Source organism: Nycticebus coucang, chromosome 12 (genome assembly GCF_027406575.1).
Source record: "Nycticebus coucang isolate mNycCou1 chromosome 12, mNycCou1.pri, whole genome shotgun sequence".
Taxonomy (NCBI): Eukaryota; Metazoa; Chordata; class Mammalia; order Primates; family Lorisidae; genus Nycticebus; species Nycticebus coucang.
The window spans coordinates 79,056,086-79,080,155 of NC_069791.1; the positions used below are offsets into that span (position 1 = coordinate 79,056,086).

General features: G+C 44.6%; 2 protein-coding genes across 3 annotated transcripts in view; one reads left to right on the top strand and one right to left on the bottom strand.

Moving 5' to 3' along the window:
* GALNT17 (polypeptide N-acetylgalactosaminyltransferase 17) overlaps nucleotides 1–23,476 on the top strand; it is a 478,729-nt gene extending 455,253 nt beyond the window's left edge. For both annotated transcript variants that reach the window (XM_053556324.1, XM_053556325.1), the window contains exons 10-11: nucleotides 21,224–21,391; nucleotides 22,009–23,476. In XM_053556324.1, coding sequence (XP_053412299.1) covers nucleotides 21,224–21,391; nucleotides 22,009–22,137 — 297 coding nt within the window. In that variant the 3' untranslated portion in view covers nucleotides 22,138–23,476. The remainder of the gene's footprint in view (nucleotides 1–21,223; nucleotides 21,392–22,008) is intronic.
* Nucleotides 1–24,070, bottom strand: part of CALN1 (calneuron 1) — a 625,091-nt gene that overhangs the window by 20,052 nt on the left and 580,969 nt on the right. The window lies entirely within an intron of this gene.

Genomic DNA, 24,070 nt, shown 5'->3' on the forward strand with positions numbered 1-24,070 from the left:
AGATGTTATATCAGAGAAATAAGCTAATAAATGGGAAAAGTGAGACCTTGGAAATGCATCAGTCTTCCAAGACAGACGCAGATACGTGAGATTCTACTTCTGAGGCAATAAAAAAAAAAAAAGCACTGGCCTGACACCAGCTGTAAAAACCTTTCATACCTAATGGCACCTTGAATTCTGCAAGTTCTTAGAACTCAGGAAGGTTGGGCTAGAGATATGTAAGGTGCCTGACAACTCTTGTGTTCTATAAGACATTATCTTTTTAGCATTCGCCTCCACTTCTAGCTTGAGTGAGTTCTCCAAAAAGATGAGTAAATTTCTTGGAAAAATGAATGAAACATAGAGGCGCTGCCATTTAGTAATTCACAATTAATTAGGATGCTATTGTAAGAAAGTAGTCAGGTGATTGGCTGAATCCAGCTCTGATATTTTTTACACATCAAATAAATTTGGATCTATCTTAATTATCAGCAACATTACATTATGCAATTTGTGACACAATTTTCCCCCAAGGAAAAATAGCTAGCTGATATTTAATAAACACTTGTTACATGCCAGACACTATTATAAACACTGTATATATACTAATTCTTTGAATCTTCAGGCCAACTCTATAGGTAAAAGATATAGTTTTCCTTAATGGGCAAATTTGCCACCATATTTCACACTTGATCTTAGCTAAAAAGCCAAAAAGCAATTCCACCATATTTCAAAATATATAACATCCTGAAGTCTTGTGCTATTGTTTTATCTTTCTTCATTAACTGCTTCTTTTATAAGACACAAGAATATCTGAATTTCACACACACTTCTGTGCTTAATAATCTCTGTCTCCATGGAATTTCATAATAACCTGCTGACAGAAATTTCATTTTTTTCCTGCATTATTTCTGAGAGGACTCCCATCTATTTCATTTTAAAGAAGGGTACACCAGGTCTCCAAGACTAAAGATGTTAGAACACAGAGTATGAGGTCAAGAGTGACCAAACGTGAGGCCAGGTCCTCAGGCAGAAGGCAGATAGTTCAGAGCCCTGTAAGGGTATTAATAAGTTTGGGCTTTGTACTAGCCTCAAAAGGAAGCCATTGGAAGATTTTAATAACAGACTGAGTCATGACCTGACTTATATTTAGAAGAGATCACTTGGGCTCACAGTTTGGCGAATGGAGGGGCCTTGAACTGGAGGTAAGACCTTCTGTTCAGAGACTGGTGTAAACTTGTGAAGAGCCAGTTGCTTAAACTCAGGTAATGGCAGGAGAGGTAGTGACAGGTAGACAAATTTCGAAGCTGATTAAGGGTGAGATTAAACCCATAGTTGACACAAGATTAATTCCAAATGAAGTAAGGATCCGTATGTAAAATATGAAATTATATGAGAAAAATGGATGAATTCCTTTTTAATTTCAATGTAGGGAAAGGTTTTCTAACTATACCTTAAAATTCAGATGTATGACAAGCTAGATGGATTTGTCCTCATTAAAGTAAAACAAAAATAATGACATGGCAATATAATACCGTAAAGTGAAAAGACTTTTGGGCGTGATATTCTGTTATCAAAGTTCCAGAGAAGTAGACACGGAGAGCTGGTAGAAATCCAGATCGGGAGCATCTTTCTGGAGAGGAGCTTGGTCATATCTAACAAAGCTACATCATATGCCTCTACTTTTTGACCCAGCAAACCTACTTCCAGAAATCTACTCTGAAGATACCTCTCTAACAATATACAAATATATATGTACATTGCAGTTGTATTTGCCCTTACAAACTACAGAGCACTACCTTAGTGCTCATTCATAGAAGAGTTGTTGGATGAGCCACGGCACACCCAGGCAGTGGGGTAGTACACAGCTGTGTAAAAGACGAGGCTGGTCTCCATGACTGTGGAGTAATTTAACGTATTGTTAAGTGAGCGAGGCAACATACAGAAGAATATGTATTTATTGTAGGACAAATGGCAATATAAAGATAAATGCCACCTGTATCTACTCATCTGTGCCAAAGAGATAAACTAATAACAGTGGCTGTCTGTGGGGTTGGAGTAAGACTGGGCAAGAATCAATGTGGGAATGGGAGTGAAATCGAAGGAATGACAGGAGAGGGACATGAATACACCTGTTCGTAAAGTTCTGACTTTTAGAACTATGAAGTTATTTCAAGTGGCAAAAATAAATAAATAAATTCAACTAAGATGTGGGGACCAGGACCCCAAATGATGCAAACAGTAAAGAAATTAACCAGAGAGGGGTGAGAAGAAAAGCGCCAATCTTAACCTTGGAAAACAGCAGTTTGGACAATTTTGACTGGAAACCCTAAGAGTAAAGAAAAAGAGAACCATCGCAAATACAGTACAGTGTTCTAGAACTAAGCTTGTTTTCCACAGGGGTCTGGGTTAGCAATTCTGAAACTGTGGCATATAAAGTGTGGATAAGGAGAACCAGGTTTCAGGAAAAGAGTTGACGAATACGGAAAGGGAAGTGGCCAGACAGAGTCCCGTGCTGTTGGACTGGAATGTGAGGTGTCACTAGGAGCTTGTTTTATTTCTTTATAAAATAAACTGTATATACACAGCATATATATAAAAGTATATATTTACTGTATTGTATACTTAGAGATATACATACTCTTACTTTTAGTCAACATGCATAGCGTATGTATACATAAGTAAGTAATTATGTATATAGCATGCACTTAGATGTACACAGATATATGCACACACACGTAGATAGACATATCACTGACTTTTAGTGTGTGTAGAATGTTATGTATACATAAGTAAATAATTTTGTACATAGTATATACTTAGATGTATATGGACACATGCATACATACTTACATACCCATATATACTTACTTTTAGTGTACATATATAATGTCTATATGAGTAAATATGTACATAGTATATTCTTAGATGTATATAGACACTTGCAGTCATACTTATATACTTACTTTTAGTGTATATAGAGAGTATATGTATACATAAGTATATACTTGTTATAGTATTACTTAGATGTGCATAGATATTTATCTAAGTACATACTATATTTAGATAGTTGTTCACAGGACTTAGTGGCAATGCCTCTGCCCTCCAGAACATGCAGTTGAAAATCTGAGTATAACTTTTGATTCCCAGAAAACTCAACTAATAACTTAACTGTTGACCACCTTACCAGCAACATACACAGTTGATTAACACATATTTTGTATGCTGTATTTACTATACGCCATAGTCTTACAATACAGCAAGCTAGAGAAAAGAAAATGTTATTAATGTTCACTGTTCATGCAGTGGAAGTAGAGCATCGTGAAGGTCTTCGTCCTCATCGTCTTCACGTTGCGTAGGCTGAGGGGGAGGAGGAGGAGTTAGTCTCGCTGTCTTGGGGTGGCAGAGATGGAAGAAAATCCACAGGTAAGTGGATCTGAGCAATTTAGACCTGTGTTGTTCAAGTGTCGACGGTGGTATAGGTAGATGTTGTGGGTGTGTGTGTATGTGTGTTGCTCTCTGTACATATGCACACTATATACAAGTACAATATGCTGTATAGACATTGTATATAGTATATATCGGGAATAAAAATGACTCTGTGTGTGGGTTGCTGTAAACACATGTATTTCCTTATCCTGAAAGGGCCTCAAGTCAGTGAAATTCCAGCAGCAACAATACATCTAGTGCTTAGAATTTTGATGATTCTAGGGGTGGGGCAGAGAAAATACAAGTGGAATGGGAAAAAGTCTTACAGTGCCAGAATAGAAAGGAGTTATCAAAAAAAAAAGATAGGGTGGGCGGCGCCTGTGGCTCAGTGAGCAGGGCGCCGGCCCCATATGTCGAGGGTGGCGGGTTCAAACCCAGCCCCGGCCAAACTGCAACAAAAAAATAGCTGGGCATTGTGGCGGGCGCCTGTAGTCCCAGCTACTTGGGAGACTGAGGCAGGAGAATCGCCTAGGCCCAGGAGTTGGAGGTTGCTGTGAGCTGTGTGACGCCACGGCACTCTACCAAGGGCAATAAAGTGAAACTCTGTCTCTATAAAAAAAAAAAAAGATAGTGGTTTGTTTAAAGAACAGCGGTGCCACCCTGACGTGTTCCTAATGGCCAAATATGGAACTATTTGAGCAACAAAATGAATAATGATAACATTGGATCATTACCCATCTAATTGTAAAAAATCTCTGAGTCCATAGTGATTTAAAGAAATAGGGGCCAGGAAGGCTATGTTAACCAGTGTGATGAAAATGTGTCAAACGGTCTATAAAACCAGTGTATGGTACCCCATGATCGCATTAATGTACACAGCTATGATTTAATAATAATAATAAAAAAAAGAAATAGGGGAAAGAGTAGTTCTTCCTTTAGCAGAAGTCCAGTTAATAAACCTAGAAATAGATAAATAGAAAATCAATATTGAGTAATCATTGCAGTAAGAATTGGTGCAGTCCAGAACTATCAATGGATGGTAAAATTAGTGTATGGAAATATGATTAAAAAACAAGATATTTGCATAATTTTAAGTACCTACCTTTGTAAGGGGAAAATAATAACTTTCTAGTTGAGAAACCCAGAAGATGTGACTTCAACCAAGTGATGGAGATTGTCATCACCAACGATAGAACATCCTGCCAGGAGGGGCCACTGAGCAGGGCACAACACACCTTTGTAGTTTTCTTGCTAAAAGTCTAAACATGAGAAAGTATTAGACAAACCCAAATGCAGGGACTCCCTTCAAAATAACTGCTCAGTATTCTTCAAACATATCAGAGTCATTAAAAACAAGGACGGGATGGGTAGCTATCCCAAATAGAAGGAGATTAAGGAGACAGGACAAGAAAATGTCATGTGAGATCCTGGCTGGGTTTCTGGGAGAGAAAAAGGACATAGTTGGAAAACAGATGAAGTACCCAAGGGTCTGTGGTTGTAGTGTGGTGTAGGCTCTGATCATTATACCAGGGCTATACCAGGGGTGCGCCCAAAATGTGTGCACATTTTAAGAGATGGTATCTATGTATTACTTTTCCAAGTTTTATTGAATTATGGTAGCAGTGTGTAGTATGACCTTCCCTCAAAAGATGTCCTTAATCAAATGAATGCTAGCACAACCAAGTATCAGGCAGGACAGTCAAAGAAAACAGCATGGGTTTTGTTGGAGCAGCCAAGACCACTTTGAAGCAGTATTTGAAATTCGAGAATGTGTTGGAAGCACAAGATAACGGAGGTGTGAGTGTGGGGGACCTTAAAGAATTTTCTAGCCATAGAAAACCAGCTACAGTGGTGGTATTTGGGGAAGAAATTGAAACAGCATGTTCAGTGATACAAGTGGCCACTTTGTTCAACGTTGCTCAAGCAGTAGTTCACCATGATCAGAAGCGTCTGGAAGCTGAGGGCAACCACGTTGAACATCTCGTGTAGTTACATAAGTCAAATGTGACTTGTATTCATCTTTTGTTGTGGGTATATAATGAGTACTACAATTTTATTTTATTTTATTTTACTTTTTTTATTGTTGGGAAATTATTGAGGGTATGAGTGTTACAATTTTAATATAGGTTTTTCCTTTCTTAAAATGTGTATGCATTTTTTGGAGTCCTCTGTTTACGTAAAGATGTTAGCTTTAGGAGAAGCTGGCTGAAGGGTGGACAGGGACTCTCTGTGCTATTCTTGCAACTTTTTTGTAAGTTGAAAACCAGTTTTCCATAAACGGTTTTTGTTTTTGTTTTTGCAGTTTTTGGCCAGGGCTGGTTTTGAACCCGCCACCTCCTGCATATGGGGCCAGCACCCTACCCCTTTGAGCTATAACCTGCTTTGGCGATCACATTGGCAGAAAGTGATACTTGAGAGGTCAGGGGGAAGGCTGGGAGATGCAAAACACTCCAGTCTCTACTGTGAATGGAGGATGGTGGTGCTATTTGCTAAAACTGGGATATGTGTTTGGGGGACAATTAGGAGTGTTTGGGGAGGGGAGACTTTGGGAATCTGGACAGCAATGTCCTCCAGGCAACCTGAACAGATATCTCTCCCAGGGGCTGAGGACAACGGGGCTGCAGCAGGGATTGTGTTCCAGCGTGTGTGGCAAGGGAGAACAGAGCAGTGGGCCTAGACAGACCCTAACACAACTTCACATTTAGTAGGTGACATGAAAAAGGCTGGTGTCCCACCCACTGGGGAATGGTAGGGTCCAATCCTGCTACCCAGGGGTCCAGCAAGCTAGAGATCACCCTGTGTGTTACCTGTAGGAAGAAAGAAACCCTGGAAGACAGGACTTTCTGTGGGGGGTGGGAGGGATGGGTGCAGGGGAGGAGGGGAGAAAGGGTGGAGAGAACACCCCTCAGGAAGGTAAGAAGACAGGCGGGGCAGAGGGGGCTTTGTAACCTGAAAGCAGGCTGTAGAGGAAAGACAGACAAAACTGAAAGGAGTGCCTTACGTTTCTGAAACATTAGGGGAAAATTTAGCAAACAGTGAAGGGTCAATGTTGATGTTCCATCATCTTAATTTCGAAAAAACTGTACCCAACGCTGTATTGCCCCTGAGTGGAATTACGGAATCTTGGAGCAGAAATTTAGCTCTTGTATTTTTTCCTTAAGGGAATTTTCTGAGCTCAGAAACTGACTGACCGTCCACCCCAATTTACCTGTCTGAGAACTATAATTTCTAGCTCACTTAGCATAGTTTTCAATGCTGAAGGCCCCCAATTCCAGGGAAAGACATCGTTCCAGGGAATTCCAGGGATGTAATCCTTCTGGTAGAGAGGGATGGTGCACATGGTGGGTGATCTACAACTGCTGAACTTTGAGTGGCATGTGCACTATGACGTATCAGCTGGGAAGGGTCCTCCCTGATGCTGGAGTGTGGCCATGGGCTGAGCCCAGGGTGGACACAGCCAGGAACAAACTCTGGGCTATGCTTGTGGGCTCAGGTGGGAGGGAGGAAGCTGGTCAGCCTGAAAGGAACCTATCTGATTGGAGAGGTCCACGTGAGGGAGAAGCCACTGTGCCCATGGGGGTTTCAGCCTCTAGAATCTCAAAGAAAAAAAATATAGTTTTTTAAAGTAGAAGGAAAAAAAGGGACATCCAACTTCTGCAGGGTAATTTTCACTGGTTAAATAGCATGACAGAGAGGATAGACCCTGAACAAGGCCTGGAATATAGCGGACGTGTCCACACACACTCTCACATGGGAACATCACCACCAAGGCCATGTTTCCCTCCTCCGTTAAGGAAGCAGCTCTATCCCAGCAGCTTATCAAGGCTGGCTTCTCGTGGATGATTTGCCAGGGCTTGGTGAGCTTGCTGGGGGTGGAAAGCTAGCAGGGCTGTCCTCCGCCCTCACCCTTATTTAGTAGGTGACAGAGTCAGAGCAACCGACACCCAAAGGCCAGGCCAAGAGGCCAAGAGAATGAAGGTCCTGGAGCAGGAGTAGAACATAGGAGTGGCTTTAGAGGTGCACAGCTGGAATTCTAAGAGTCTAATCCAAGGCCCAGTCCTTCCAGGTACCTGGTCTATTCCATGCAAGGGAAGAGTATGGACCAAACCAGGCCATTGAAGTGGGGGTGGGGAGGAGGCCGGCAGGAGCTGACAGGGGGCAGCCCCAGAGGACCCTGATGACAGGGAGCTGCCTGGAAGCACTCAGCGGCTGGCAGGAGCATTGAAACACTTGGACCAATGGCTCCAGGAGAGAGCAGGAAGCCAGGTGTGCTGAGTGCTGAGTGCCAAGTGCTGGACAGGAAGTAGTGCCAGGAGACACTGGGCATCTATAGCCACATGCAAATTTACAGGGAAGAAAAGTTCTTAGTGAAGAGGAACAAGACCCTAGTTATCCAATGATGGAAGAGGTTGGGGAAAATAATAGTAACAAATGTGCACACACTCTTCTCATTCATTGACCTCATCTCTGCCACCACCCTATGAGATAATGCTATAATTATGACCATTTTTAAAAGATGAAGAGCAGAATCCCATAGGACTAAAGTTACTGGCCCAGGGTCATAAAACTGTTAAGTGGTAGAGCTTGACTTGGTCCAGCAGGCTTTAGAGTCTGAGCCGTTAACCTTCGTGTTGTCCTGCTGAGGCAGTTCAGACGGGCTAATGAAGGTGAGCAGGGTGGGCGGCGGCACTGTTTTCACTGAGATCACGCTGAGAAGGAGGCCAGTGTATCCCGGCACATCCATGCTGTGACCCCAACACAGTCCTACCTTCCCGTTTCACGTATGGAGGCAGGGAAAAAAATGCATGTGATATGTGATCTGTCTTCGTGAGAAATAGTCTCTGCTCCCTGGACCGAATCAATAGGCAGGGGTGAGTTTCCCAGGCATGCTTAGGAACTTCCACCTGATTCCTGAGGATGGTGGGGTAGGCTCTCCCATCTGCTCTCCCATTCGGCTCTTCCAGCTCTCATCCTGTGCTCCCCACACCAAGAGCTGCCCCCACCCTAGTCTGTCCACAAGGCCTCATGGGCCAGACCCTGCCATCCTCCCACCCATCGCATTGTCACTGTCCCTGATCCATCCAGTCCAGGAACTGCCTCTCTAGGAAAATCACCCCATTATTTTGTGGCACAAGATTGTCTCCCCTTTATCTCAAATAGAAAATGTGTCCTCTGGAAACATAGTGCTGGCGTCTAGCATGCTCAGTCATGTAGGAACGGGAGCAGGCTGGGGAGGGAGGCCTTCGGAACCATCCCACCCACCAGGAGCTGGCCCTGTCTGCAGGGAGCATGTGGTGCTGTGATGCCTTCTGAGCTCCCAGATATATTTTTTAATCGACTTTGTGGAAGTATAAGAAGTACAACAAACTGCATCCATTTAAAGTGTACAATGTGATGAGTTTTGACAGGTATGTGCACCTGTGAAGCTGCCTCCCTAATCAAGATATAGAACACTTCCATCCTCACCTCCCCAACAATTTCTCATGTCCCTTTGTTCCACCCCCAGCTCTTAGGCAGCCACCATGGGCCCACCATAAGACACTCTTTTTCTATATTCAGTTTGGGATCTGGCATTGGGATTCTCCAAAGGCAGATTTTTCTATATATATCAAAAGGCCAGTGGAGACCTTGGAGCATCGTCCCCAGACTGTGTCCTCCACCTCTGGGACCCTGGAGCGCCTCCTGCTCTTTGCTGGACACCTCCACCTCCCCTAGCTCCCCACACACCCAGGGTAATGAAGAAGAAAGTTTGTTGATTTTAAGAATATCCACATGGCAGATCTATTTTTAGATCTCTAAATGTTCTCCATATATCTTTCCAAAAGGAATGTATTAATTTGCATTCCCACCAGCAGTGCAGAAGTGTTCCCTTTTCTCCACATCCACGCCAACATCTCTGGTCTTGGGATTTTGTGATATAGGCTAGTCTCACTGGAGTTAGATGATATCTCAAAGTAGTTTGGATTTGCATTTCTCTGATGATTAAAGATGATGAGCATTTTTTCATATGTCTGAAGGCTGCGCGCCTGTCTTCTTCAGAGAAGTTTCTCTTCAAATCCCTTGCCCAGCCTGCGATGGGATCCCTTGTTCTTTTCTTGCTAATGCGTTTGAGTCTGGGCATATACCCAGAAGACCAAAAATCACATCATAACAAAGATATTGGTACCAGAATGTTTATTGCAGCCCAATTCATAATTGCTAAATCAGGGAAAAAGCCCAAGTGCCCCTCGATCCACGAATGGATTAATAAATTGTGGTATATGTACACCATGGAATATTATGCAGCCTTGAAGAAAGATGAAGACTTTACCTCTTTCATGTTTACATGGATGGAGCTGGAACATATTCTTCTTAGTAAAGTATCTCAAGAATGGAAGAAAAAGTACCCAATGTACTCAGCCCTACTATGAAACTAATTTATGGCTTTCACATGAAAGCTATAACCCAGTTACAACCTAAGAATAGGGGGAAGGGGGAAAGGAAGGGGAGGGAGGGGGGAGGTGGGTAGAGGGAGGGGGATTGGTGGGATTACACCAGCGGTGCATCTTACAAGGGTAAATGTGCAACTTAGTAATTGTGGAACATAAATGTCTTAGCACAATAACTAAGATAATGCCAGGAAGGCTATGTTAACCAGTGTGATGAAAATGTGTCAAACAGTCTGTGAAGCTAGTGTATGATGCCCCATGATCATATCAATGTACACAGCTATGATTTAATAAAGAAAAAAAAAAGAATATCCACATGCACATGCCGTCACAAGAAACCATTCCTGTGAACTTTAACCAAGCAATAAACAAATGAATTTGCTCCAAAGCAGGTTTGAATCAGGAGGTCTCCCTGTCTCCTGAGTAGACGCTAGGAAAACTGCATTTTTTATGTAGCCCTGTTTTCCTGCAGCGACTATCTGCTTTTAAAATGATGAGAAAGACATGGAAAGCAATTGCAAGCCATGTTTTTATTAATAATTGGCTGGATTTTGCTGTGTTCCCGAGTCATTTCGTAATTATTTGTCTGGCTTTTGTTTGTCTGGCTATGACTTGTGTATTCCGGTTTTCCTTCAAGGCTGTTAAATTTGGGTTAATACTTTTGTTATCTCTTAGATCATCTCAAACAGAAAATTCTTTCTTCCTCTAAATGAGAACTAATTGTATTTGAGCTCAGAGGTTTGGGGTTTTTTTCCTGATGCATTAGGGTGTAGATAATGACATTCATTTCTCCTTTTGGAAGCTGAACCTAGAATAATCCCATTAAGTACAAAAGACATTTGTAGAGAATTTGCTTTTTAAAATACTGTTTTCTTGGTCCTTATGCTGAGTAGCAATTGGTAGGATACTGCTGTCAACAAAACAACAATCCCAATAACCTACTGCAAAGAAAGACACCTTCATAAAATGCAGAATTATGTAAGTTGAAAGAATCACACCAGGGTAGAGGCTAAGAGGGAACCAGGGGAGATAGGGGTGAAGAGGTGGGAGTGTTCCCCACACAGGGAAGGCAGGAGACACCGTCGGCTTTTTCTGAAAGCCTCTGGTCATCTGCCAGAGTGTGCCAGAAAAAAAGAGTTAAGCCTGCAAAGGTAAGTTGGGCCATATAGTGGAAGACCATGGTCAGAAGTTTGTCCTTAACTTGGCGGGTGGTGGAAGCAATGGAAGGTTGAGGCAGAGAAAGATCTGCCTTGAACCTGCAGGACTGGGTGTGGTGGATGGGGACAGGGAGAGTTTGGAGGCAGCAGGACCCGTGACAGAGGGAGTCCTCCACAGTCAGGTCTCAGAGCAGCCACTTCTAGGAGGAAAGAAGCGGAGGCAGGAATCTGAAGCCCAGTCAGTTTGTGGCTGAGGAGGATGAGAAGGAGAAAGGTGAGTCAAGCACGGGTGTCTAGTCTGGGGGAAAGGTCAGAATTCGGGGTGTGTCATAGGGAGCGATTGTTGTTGGCCGCACAGCAGGCATGACGAGCCACAGGTTCCAAGCAGCTGTAAACTCCGAGGAGGAAGCATTACCCATCAGCTCCTCAGTGAGCACAAGGTGTGTGAACTCAGCTTCCGCTCCCTTCAGCAGGATGATCTTGGCAGCAGCAAGGTGATAAATTCCACAGAATGGCTTGGCCCTAATCTCATGCCTGAGGCTGTAGTGAGAAAGGAGTGAGATTGATTCCGGTAGTAGAGCAGACTAGAGACTTTAAAAGATCTCCCCACTACCACATAGCTAGATTCCAATAAACTACAACAAACATTATTTTATACCTAGCTAGGTTGTTCATGCCTGTAATCCTAGCACTTTGGGAGAGGCCAAGGCAAGTGGATCACCTGAGCTCAGGAGTTCAAGACAAGCCTGAGCAAGAGTGAGACTCTGTCTCTACTAGAAAGAGAAAAAAATAGCCGGGCTTTGTGGCAAGTGCCTGTAGTCCCAGCTACTCAGGAGGCCGAGATAAGAGGATTGCTTGAGACCAAGAATTTGAGGTTGCTGTGAGATATGGTGCCACGACACTCAACCACAGGGCAAAAGAGCGAGATTCCGTCTCAAAAAATAAATAAAAATAAAACCTACGTAGGCTCAAAGAAAATGGTTGTGTCAATGAGCTTTTTGCGGCATAACCAACTACCCCAAGACATTTTTCAGATAAACAAAATCTGAGAGAGTCACCAAAGGAACTTCTAAAGAATGTACTTCGGGGTGGCACCTGTGGCTCAAAGGAGTAGGGCGCTGGCCCCATATGCTGGAGGTGGCAGGTTCAAACCCAGCCCCGGCCAAAAACTGCAAAAAAAAAAAAAGAATGTATATTAAGAAGAAGGAAAATGACTCTGGAAGAATGTCTTGAGGCAAGAATGAATTAGAAGAAAGGGAATTATAAACATATAAGTAAATCTAAATAAACATTTCTTGCATAAAATAAGAAGAATGTTCAATTTAGGGATCAAAGGAGATATAACCAGAATACTGAACAATTAAATAAAAGGAGATGATCATATTTGGTATGTGGGTCATTATGAAAGTTTTGAGATATACAAAACTCAAAAAATGTAAATCCACGTGGGTAGAAACAACAACAACAGCAACACCCATAAGCTGAGCAAGGTGAAACTGGCGTGAGTGAATCAGAAAGGACGCTGTCGGCTGTGTTTCTTGGGAGTGAAGTAATGCACCATAACACAGTGTGTCTCAGAATTTTCATAGTGACCCACATATGCCCTAATGTGCTTCAGGTTTATGGGAGACAAACGATGTTCAGGTGTTGAATAAAATCACATTCTTCTAAGTTGTCAACGGTTAAATATCAAGAGTAAACAATAAAGTAATAGAAACCGAGTATAATATCTGAATCTGTCTGTAAAGGGGAACAATGAAATATGATTCCATTACAACACATACACCAAAGCACAACCAATAAAAACAACGCAAGTAAAGAGGAAAAAGGAAACTGAGAAGGCTGCACAAACAGAAAGCACAAAGAAAGATACTAGAAGTAAGTCCAAATATATCATGAATCACAGCAAAAGAGAATGGACTGAACTCTCCAGATAAAGGACCTTAGATTTTTGAAAATTCAGCTGTGTTTTATTTCCAAGACACACATCTAAAACCTAAGGAGAAGGAATTGTTGAAAATGAAAGAATACAAGGGGGCATGTGAAGCAAATTCTAAATAGCCGAAAGCCGAAACAAAGCAGACTTTAAAACAACGCATTATTAAAGATGAAGTGTGTCGTATGAGAATGAAAGATTCCGTTCTCCGGGAAAGTGGAATATTCTAACTCTCATGCACCCCTCAGATCTGTCTTCTTCTCTCCTGCACTGTTGCCATCAGGCCTCATTGTAGTTCACTCTCCTGTGTAGTCAGCTGAAAATTCAGATGGCAGCTCATGATGGAGTCAAGCTTGCCATTTCCATCTGGTAGAGTCTCACCTGCTCCCCACCTCTACCCGCCATTGTGGTGGAAGCTATGCTTGGATCCTCCCAAGCCCCACATTTCTTCCAGTCTTGAACTTGAACTTGCTGCTTCCTTTGCCTAGTCTGATCTGATGTTCTCTTACTTGCCTAGCCAGCTGCCTCTGTGAGCTTGGCTTTCACACTCCCTCCTCTGGGAAGCCTTTGCTGACCTCTCTCTTCTGGGCTGGGGCCCATCCTATTCTGACTTTACGAACACACTGAGTATATGTCATAGAAATCTTCACACTTTGTCATCATTGCTTTATCAGTTGCCTGCCTAAGCTGTGAGTACCTTGAAGGCAGGTGCTATATCACTCACTCACAACAGCAACAGTATTTGTCAAGCACCTACTATGTGCCTGGCATTCTTCTAGGGATAGACCAGTGGACAAAAAAAGACAAATTCCTGCCTTCATGCCACTAATACTGCTGTGTAAAGAGCCAAACAACAAAGTATATAAGTAAGGAAACCAGTCTATTAGAAGATAATAGGTGCTTGGAGAGAAATAAAGCAAGGAAAGAGGGAATAATAATTGGTGGAGGTCAAGGAAAAGCTTCACGAAGAATATGACCTTGAAGCAGAAACTTGAAAGAAGTGAGGGATTGAGCTATTCTGATATCTGAGGGAAGAGCATTCATTCAAAAGAGAGGAACAGCTAGTGTGAAGGCTCTGAGCACAATGGGCATGGCCTGTCACAGATCAACAGGAAGGCTGGTGTGGCTGAAATAGAAAGAGCAAAGGGCAGAATGGTGCGAGTTGAGCTCAGAGAGCAATATGAGATTGTATTGGGTCTGCAGTCCACTGTAAAGATTTTGAACTTTTATTTTGAGTAAATAAGAAGGCTTTGGAAGATTTTGAGAAGACCTGATTCTAATTGAAAGTGACATGATTTTAAATAATACATTTTTTTAAAAAAGCAATCACTCTGGAAGTGATGTTGATAACAGACTGAGGAGGCAGGGTATGGGAGCTGGAGGGCCAGTTAGGAGGCTGCTGCATGAATCTGTTTAAGAGACAAAGGTGGCTTGGAACAGGGAGGTAGCAGTGGTGGTGCTAGTGGAATGAATATGATGGGTCAGAGAAAGGGGCAAGCAAAAAGAGAAGCCAGAATATTTGGCCTAAGCAACTGGAAGGACAGAGTCACATTACCCAGATAGAACAGACATCGGATGAGTATGCGGGCAATGGTAATTACACAGAAGGATGAGTTCAGTTTGGGTCAGATTAATTTAAAATGCTTTTTAGACATCCAAGTGGTCTGTCAAGTAGGGAGTTGGATATTCATATTTGGAATTGAGGGAAGAGTTTGATTTGGAGATGGAAATTTGTCACAGTTAGCCACATTAGCATGTAAAAGCTATTGAAGGCTAAAAGAATGGAAAATGCTCCAAGGGAGTGCATAGAAAGAGGAGAAGTTATATCACCTGCACCCAGCACAGCACCTGGCCCATATTCAATGCACAATAGAAAAACTAAGCAAAAGCCATTGAAGTTGATAGTGGATCCCAGTGACCTTCAGGAGAGCTATTTCAATGAAGTAGTGGTGGTAGAAGCCAGACTGCGAGGCATTGAGGAATAAGAGAGGAAATTCAAGGGCAAAAGTAGGAGGTAATTAGAGCTATGGCTAAAGAAGATTTTCTGGACATTTAAAGATCTGGTTATGTTTGTAGCTTGATTGAAGAAATGGAAAATAAAAAGATAAGAATGGCTTGTAGTATCAGCAGCAGACTGGGAAGGGGGTCAGAGACCGAAGGAAGAGCAAAGAGTGAAGGGAGAGGGGGTTTGAGGAGGAGAGGAGGTAACTTTTTAACAAGATGGGAAGTAAGATTTTCTGAGAGCAGTGAGGACCCAGGACATGAGGATAGGAGACTGAGGAGGAAGGACATGTTTTAATAATGTAGACTCTGATGGGGGCTGAGGGGTACTGGCTGGCCGAGAGTCACATGAGGTGAATGAAAGAAAAGGTGAGAGAGGCCCAAGCACAACTGAGATGTGTGTCTGCAGTGGGCACGATCAGTCAGCACCTGGCCCTGGCCCTGAAAGCAGACACCAAGGGGCTTGCAGAACCCACAGTTAAGAGTGACCATGTGGTGCCAGGGTGGCTGCCTATGGTCATGGAAGTGCCTTAAGGATACTGCTTGCACTAGCAGTGAATATTCTGAAAAGGGAATTAAGAAAAGCAATATCATTTATACTAGCATCAAAAAGGATGAAATGCTTCGGAATAAATTAGGCCAAAGAAATTCAAAAATTGTACACTGAAATTCAAAAAACTACAGAACATTGTTGAAAGACATTAAAGATCTAAGTAAAAAAGAGCCTGTGTTCATGGATTAGAAGATTATCTATTTTTAAGATGGCAATTTCTCCCCCAATTGATCTAGAGATTCAATGCAATCCCTATCAAAAGTCCAACTGCCTTTTTTGCAGAAATGGAAACGCTGACGCTAAAATTCATATGAAACACAAGGGACACTGAATAGCCAGAACAATACTGAAAAAGAACAAAGTTGGAAGACTCACACTTCCCAGTTCTAAGACTTACTACAAAGCCATAATAATCAAGGCAGTGTAGTACAGACATAAAGACAGACACAGAGATCAAAGGACTGGCATTTAAAGTGCAGAAACAAGCCCTCACATTGCAGTCAATTGATTTTTTACAAGGGTGACAAGACAATTCAATAGGGAAAGATCATCCTTTTCAACAAATGCTACTGGAACAACCAGATATACACATGAAAAAGAATGAATTTGGACCCCTACCTTATACTGAATAGAAAAAAAGAATTCAATATGGATCAAAGACTTACATATAAAAGCTATAACTATATAATTCTTAGGAAACAGGGGTAAATCTTCGTGACCTAGGATTTAAAATGGTTTCTAAGATATGACATCAAAATCCTAAGAAACCAATGAAAAATACATTATGGTTCCTCAAAATGAAAAGCTTTTATATTTGAACAGACACTATCAAGAAGGTTAAAAAAAAAAAAAAAAGAACTCCGGAGTGAGAGAACATATTTGCAAATAATATATCTGAAAAAGGGCTAGTATCTAGAATATATAAAGAACTCTCACAATGCAACAATAAAAAGACAAATAACCCGTTTTTTTTGTTTTTTTGTTTTTTGTAGAGACAGAGTCTCACTGTACCGCCCTTGGGTAGAGTGCCGTGGCGTCACACAGCTCACAGCAACCTCCAACTCTTGGGCCTACGCAATTCTCCTGCCTCAGCCTCCCGAGCAGCCGGGACTACAGGCGCCCACCACAACGCCTGGCTATTTTTTTGTTGCAGTTTGGCCGGAGCTGGGTCTGAACCCACCACCCTCGGCATATGGGGCCGGCACCCTACTCACTGAACCACAGGCACCGCCCTGTTTTTTTTTTTAATGGGCAAAAGATCTCAATAGACATTTTTCCAAAGAGGATATAAAATGGCTAGTAAACACACAAAAAGATGTTCAACATCATTAGTCATTAGAGAAATGCAAACCAAAACAATAATGATCACCTAACATTTACTAGGAGGGCTAGAAACAAAAAAGTGGACAATCACTGGAGGGAACCAGGGTGCAGGGAAATCGGTTCATTGCTGGTTCATTACTGGTGGGAGTGTAAAATGGCACACCTGCAAATAGTTTGACAGTTAGTTAAACATAGAGTTATGAAATGACCCAACAATGGGTAATTCTACTTGTAGATATCTAAAAGAATCAAAAACACATGTTCGCACAAAAATCATACTTGAATATCCACAGCAGCATTATTTATAACAGAATGTGGAACCAGCCCAAATGTCTATCAGTTGGTAAATGGATAAATAAAATAGTCAAGATAAGGGGATGAGGCCCAACCATGCTTTGCAGAGAGACACTAGAGCATGTGGATCCAGTTGCTCCAAAGACTTGAGGACCAGAACTGGAAAAGTTAAAGAACACATCATGGTCAGCTGCAGTGGCTCAGGCTTGTAAACTCAGCACTCTGGGAGGCTGAGGTAGGAGAATCGCTTGAGGTTGGGAGTTCAACACTAGCCTGAGCAACAGTGAGACCCCATCGCTACTACAAATAGAAAAACTAGATGGGCATAGGGGCAGGTTCCTATAGTCCCAGCTCCGCAGGAGGCTGAGACAAGAGGATCACCTGAGCCCAGGAGTTTGAGGTTGTTGTCAGCTATGATGCCACGCCACTCTACCAAGGGCAAAAGAGTGAGACTCTGTCTCAAAAAAAACAAAACAAATAAACCAAAGAATGCATTGTGGAAGAGAGACAGAATCAGACTGAGGCCTAGGAGAGTTGAAGCTAGAACATTCTAGAAGGCCAGTAGCATCTCCAGACAGAGAAACAGCTGGAGAAAGTCTTAGAGACAGGAAAGCTGTTGAATGTGCAGAGGTCAGGAAGCAGAGGGCCTTAGGCAGAGTGTGGGGGACACGGTAGGTAGACAACACTATCAGAGCTCCCGATTCGGGACTAGAGCAAACTTGGGGGATCTGGTAGACAACAGGTCTCAGAACTCAACACCCTTCTGTCTCATGAGAGAGAAGCAGATGTGAGATCTATTGGCCTACCATCAGTCTCGTCATCCTTCAGAGCACAAAGTCCATCTCCTGACTTCCTCATAAATGAAGCTAAGTGTTGGCCCCTTGGCCAGGCCAGAAGAGCCTGTGCACGACCTAGCCTTTTCAGTGTGAGAAGCTGCCTCCCCTCCGCAAGGAAATCCCACCCAGGGTCCTCCTAACCTACCCTGCCTACACCATTTTACTCCCTAACGACCTCAGGAAGGAGAACCTCTGTCTCCCAGTGGCACTTAGCTTCGCTCTTTAAACATCTGGGTCACAGATATGCTCAGTTAATTAATGTTCTTGGCACTGCTCATTTTCCTCTAGATAATAGATTGATTCATAATTTCAATAAGCAGCTGTGTATATCTTTCCCCTGAACATAAAGGCAGCTTGCTGTCATTCATCACTTTGCATTTGGTGAATTTAAATATATTCAGGGAGACATTGTTCAGGGAGGGCGAGGGAGGGCTTCTGATTTTCGTACCATTTTGCCTCTAACAATTACTCTGATTTGGAACTAATTTGGGTTTAAAACACACGTTAACTGCTTCTCTTTCAAGGGCACTTAATAAAGTCCCTGTCACTTGTTCAAGGGGAGCAGACAGGCTCTCCTTTTGGGATCAAAGCCAAGGGTTTCTGAGTAGCTTTCACCAAGAAATGAGAACCCCTGCAGAGAATCTTACCCAGCGGAGAAGAGTCACTTGTGTCCCTGAGCAGAGATATCTTCTTGCTTCATACCCAGGCTTTCTGGAGGAGTCGGGGATCTCCCAGCAATCAGGGAGGCGGGGCTCTCTGCTGGTCAGCTGCTAGGCCAGGGCAGCCAACCATCAGGTCTCTGGGGACCCAAGGAGTGAGGCTGGGACCTAGTCAGGTGACCTGAGGTCTTCACACCTCAGTTTCCTCATCTATAAAATGGGAAGTATAAGAGAACCTATCTCACAGGGTTGTGCAAATCACATTATTGATTCTCTGTACAGTGGTTAGAAATGATGCAAATTATGCCTTCAATACCTGCTAGCTGGTAGAATTCCTTTTTAATTTATTAAGCACCAGCCGTATGTTAATGGTGGTTTAACACCTCATGTGTATGATTGTGAGAACAAAAATGGAGAACTGTACTCCCCTCTCACGGCATGCATGGGAAGCACCTCCGTGGGAACACAGCTCCATCTTTATATTCCCAGAAGCCTGCGCCCAAGCCAGGTGTACAAAGGACTCTTCAAAACACACCTGTAGAGTTTAACTGGCTGCCTTTTCAAAATGATGACTATTGCCACATCTGTAATGTGTTCAATATGTTTTGAAAAGTTGGTCTATGATTTGCTCCCAATAAGGAATGAATTAATTAGATACAGTCCCTTCCTTCCAGAAGTGTGAAAGGTGAAGGTATTTATTGTATTGGAATAATGACTCTCAAACAACACATGCAGCCAGGAGAGGGAAGGTAGGGGAGGAGAGGCCACTAGCCTAGTACTGGGCCTATTGTGGAAATTGTGCCAAGCAATACCATCCTTGTATCAGTTAGCAATTGCTGCATGACAACTACCCCCAAAGCCTAGTGGCTTAAAACAATATTCATTATTCCTCACGAGCTTATAAATAAACCAAACACTTCTGGCCTCCCAGAGTGCTAGGATTACAGGCGAGAGCCACCGCGCCCAGCCCTTCACTTTATTCTTAAAAGATTTGGCCTTTCCATGTCCGGGCACCTCATTACCAGAATTCTAAAGGGGATTGAAATAACTCCTGGCAAAAGGTGTTTATAATCTACCCAGCAATGTCCCCGGGTCTGATATGCCATTCTCCAGGAAAGTGAAGCAACAATCTTCTTCCTCTGCCTGCAGTTCCAAACTCACATAGGAAGTCCAATAAAAGAAAAAAGCATTCCTGTGCCTGAGAAGGAAAATCCATTCTCTCTCAAAGGCTGGGACAGTTCTGGGATGGTGCCAGGGGCTTTGTCCTATGTGTTACTTTAGGCAATGCCCTGATTCTTTATTTATTTTTTTTTTATTTTATTTATTTTTTATTTTTTTGTAGAGACAGAGTCTCACTTTATGGCCCTCGGTAGAGTGCTGTGGCCTCACACAGCTCACAGCAACCTCCAACTCCTGGGCTTAAGCGATTCTCTTGCCTCAGCCTCCCGAGCAGCTGGGACTACAGGCACCCGCCACAACGCCCGGCTATTTTTTGGTTGCAGTTTGGCCGGGGCTGGGCTTGAACCCGCCACCCTCGGTATATGGGGCCGGCGCCTTACCGACTGAGCCATAGGCGCCGCCCATGCCCTGATTCTTTTACTCAACACCAGAGGAGGAAACGGCAGCCATAGGCATCAGTTCACCTGATTTCCCAGGGTTAAGGGATAGGGACATGGAAATTGCAGCAATTTCAGAGTTCAGAAGAGTGGAGAATGTGGTCATTTTTGCAATCTACCACAGTCTACTAGGATTTGTTCTCATACATGGAGTACAAAGCAAGTACGAGGACTGTGTTGCCCACTTAAGATATTTCTGCTTTTTCATCATTATAAATAGTGTTGTGATAAATACCCTATCCATAAACTTTTGCTAACAACTCTGATTATTCCATTGGGACAGATTTCTAAAAGTGGATGTCTTGAGTCAACATCAATGAACGTTTTAAAAACACACAAAATATGTATTTAGAAATCCCCTTTCGAAAGAGTGTAGTAATTTACTCTCCCTCTGACCCAACTGTGAGAGGGCCCGTCTTAGGCTAACCTTGCCAGAATGCAAATAATCTCTTTTTAAAAATGTGACATCTTATTGTTGTTTTAGGCATTTGTTTATTTTAATGCCTATAAGGTTGAATGCTGTTTAACGCCTGTTTCTTCTTTAGGGAATTGCTTCTTTGGGCCTTTTGCAGCAGTGTAGATTTAATCAATCCCCATTAATAAATCTGGAGGAAATGGAGACTCAGAGAGGTTAAGCAACTTATTCAAGGTGGCCCAGCCAGCTGGACGCAGAGCCAAGCTTCAGAAATCAAATATCCAGTTCTTTTCACCTATTTCTACTTCCCAATTAGCTGAACGGACGGATAGAGTCCAAAACACTGAGGATATCCTTAGGAAAACTAGAGAGTGGCCTAGGGGACTCTGGATCCAGGCTCAGCAAGCCTTAGGGCTTTGTAGAACAGGGCTCCTAAAAGAGTTGGGCATCTGAGGTGTGTGACAGGACTGAGATGGTAGCCGGGACGATGGTATTGACAGACAGCAGGTGTGAGGCTGTTGACCTGAGCCTTGCTTCCCCTCATTTCCTCACCCCTGCCTCCTCTCACTGCTCCCTGCTGCTCTGGTCTCTCCACAGCTTGCCCGCTACACCAAGGAAGGCTTCCTGCATTTGGGTGCCCTGGGAACCACCACTCTCCTCCCTGACACCCGCTGCCTGGTAGACAACTCCAAGAGTCGGCTGCCCCAGCTCCTCGACTGTGACAAGGTCAAAAGCAGCCTATACAAGCGCTGGAACTTCATCCAGGTGTGTGACCCAGATACAGCACCCCAACCAGGTGCCCATGCTATAGGCTATGGAGGAAATCTGGCTTCCCCAAGGGTCCCCAGACCCAGGTCTCCCAGCCTCAGGACAGGCTCATGGACCCAGAGTACTTTCTGGGACACCCAGGGAGGAGATTTCTGTGTGAAGCAGCCTTGTCAATTCCTACATCAGCTGTTGGCTGGCTGGGCTCCTGAGAAGGAGTGTGGGCAATTTCCCTAAAATCTGCTAAGTACCCACAGCCAGCCGGGCTGAGAAGTTCAGACCTCAGATATTCCAGGAATTTCCCAATGCCGAACCCAGCCCCCACCAGTGCATGTCACTTGGTTCAGCCCCTCAAACTTTGTGAAACTTATTTATGTTCTGACTTTAGAGCAATGTTTTTCAACCATTTTTATCTTATGGTGCACTTGAACCTATTGTGCCATGGCACACTGGTTGAAAATCACTGCAGAGTGTTCAAAGGAAGCCCCAGAATTCCTCCCCTGTGCAAAGAATGTTCGTGGGATTGGTTCCCTGTGAGAAGCCATGTGCCAGGAACAGGGGTTAAGCCTCTCTCTGTGTCTCTGACTCTCTCCTCCTCTGGCCATCTCCCCTCCTAGAATGGAGCCATCATGAACAAGGGGACAGGGCGCTGCCTGGAGGTGGAGAACCGCGGCCTGGCTGGCATTGACCTCATCCTCCGCAGCTGCACGGGACAGAGGTGGACCATTAAGAACTCTATCAAGTAGACAGACAGAGCTGGCACCCTGCAACCTGGCCCCAGGACACAGCTGGTCAGGCCATCCTCTGGACCAGCTACACTTGGTGGAGAGACAGCAAGAACCAACAGGTGCTCGCTGGGCCTCCCAGGGCTTCTCCAGGGCAGCAGGGGGCCCACATAGAGACTTCATGTCCCCCCTCAGGCATCTGGCTGCCCACAAGGCTCACACACCCTGGAAAAGCCCCCCACCCCTTCTCTGGGAAACCAGGAGCTGTGTCTTCTGCAGCCCTAGTGTGGATCCGGCACCAAGCAGTGAGACTGTCCTCGTCTCTGCCGTGTCATCTGTCACCTGAGCAGCAGGATCTGGGACCAGCAGGGTCCCCTCCCATGTCTCATCCCTTGCAGCAGCAGCAGCAGCTTCTGAACTCCAGCCCAGCCCTCAGTATGGTGGGACACAGCAGGGACTTCAGCGACACCCTGGGACCCTATTTCCCCCAGGGTTGCTTCTGCCCAGGTGCCTGTCCACACCTGCAGCAGCTGGCACCCAATCCTTCCCACCAGGGTTACCTTGGAGACTATGGCTCTGGAAATGTCCAAAAGGAACTGATGCTTCTTCCGTTGGACACCTGGGCACAGGCCAGCTGTCCTACCCATGTCTGGAGAGAGCCAGAGACAGAAATAAGCTGAGCTTGCAGGATGATCTGAGCTGGGAGTGGTTCCGAGGGGTGGAGCCTGGCGGGGAGCAGGGAGCCCTGACTCATGGAGGCTACCCCTGGGAGCAGCAGTCCAGCTAGAACTCAAGGGCTGCACCCAGCACCGCCAAGGGCGCCAGGAACCTCGAAGACGCTTCACGCCCACCTCATTTCACCCCACGCTCTGCTGGCTGGCAGGGGAGAAGGCAGTCGTTTCCTCTCTTAAGAGTAATAATTTTTTCCGATTGCCCTCTGGTTAGGGTGCACTTATAAACTAGAGTTAATATATGGATGTGTGTGCATGCACATGAGTGCCTGTGCTGCGTGCTGTGTGAGGCAGGGGTGTGCGTGTGCCCCTGGTGTGTGTGTCTGAGTGTGTGTGGAGCTCACCGAGCTGCGTGGCCTTGGGCTTGCTGCTTACCCACTCGCCTGCCGAGAAGTGTGGGGTGAGGACAAAGCTTGGCCTTGCCCCCGTGGTGCCCCAGATGGAAACCTGTCCCTCCTGCCAGTTCCCAGCTCTCCCTGTGCTGTCCTGGGCCACCCTGCCCAGAGCCGAACCCTGTAGTTGCCCCATTGCTCAGCGCAGGTTTCACGGTGTGTCATTGGCGGCATCTTCCTGGTGATCATCTTCGCACCCCATCTCCCACCTTGTGAAATAAATACACATTAGCACTTCCCAAAGCGGCTGGGTTTGCTTCTCGATTCCCCAAGGTTGGAATGGGGAGTGGGGGAGATGTGGCGGGGGCGGGCTTCTTTGGTTTGGAGGGTTTTTTTATTAAAGGCAAAAAGCCCTCACAGGTTGGGGCTGAGACAAAGCCAGGCTGCCCTCACACACGCGTCCCCCCAAAGCCAGATAGGACTTGCCATCTGCCACTCACTTCCTAATCCCTGCATGGACAGGAGGATGAGGTTGGTGCAGGAAGCTGTAAGGAGGCGGCGTCCTGCTGCCTTCCAGCAAATTCCTCAGCTCAAGCTCCTGGAGCCCATGGTGGGGACATCTGCCACTTAGATGCTCATGGAAAAGGGACATCCTATACAATGCCAGGCCTCTGCCAGGGAAATGGGTGGGGGTGGGAGGTGGGCTGGGAGTGTCCTCAGCTCTAACTCCCATTTCTCTTTCCTGCAAGGAAGCCAAGGAGACGCACCACCTCTCCGGTGTCACACGCCCATACACACGTGCGAAAGTTGCCATTTTTCTTTTGGGGCTATGAGAGTCGGGCTTCACTGGCAGGTTGATGGAAAAGGTTGCTGTTTGGCAGTGAGGGATTG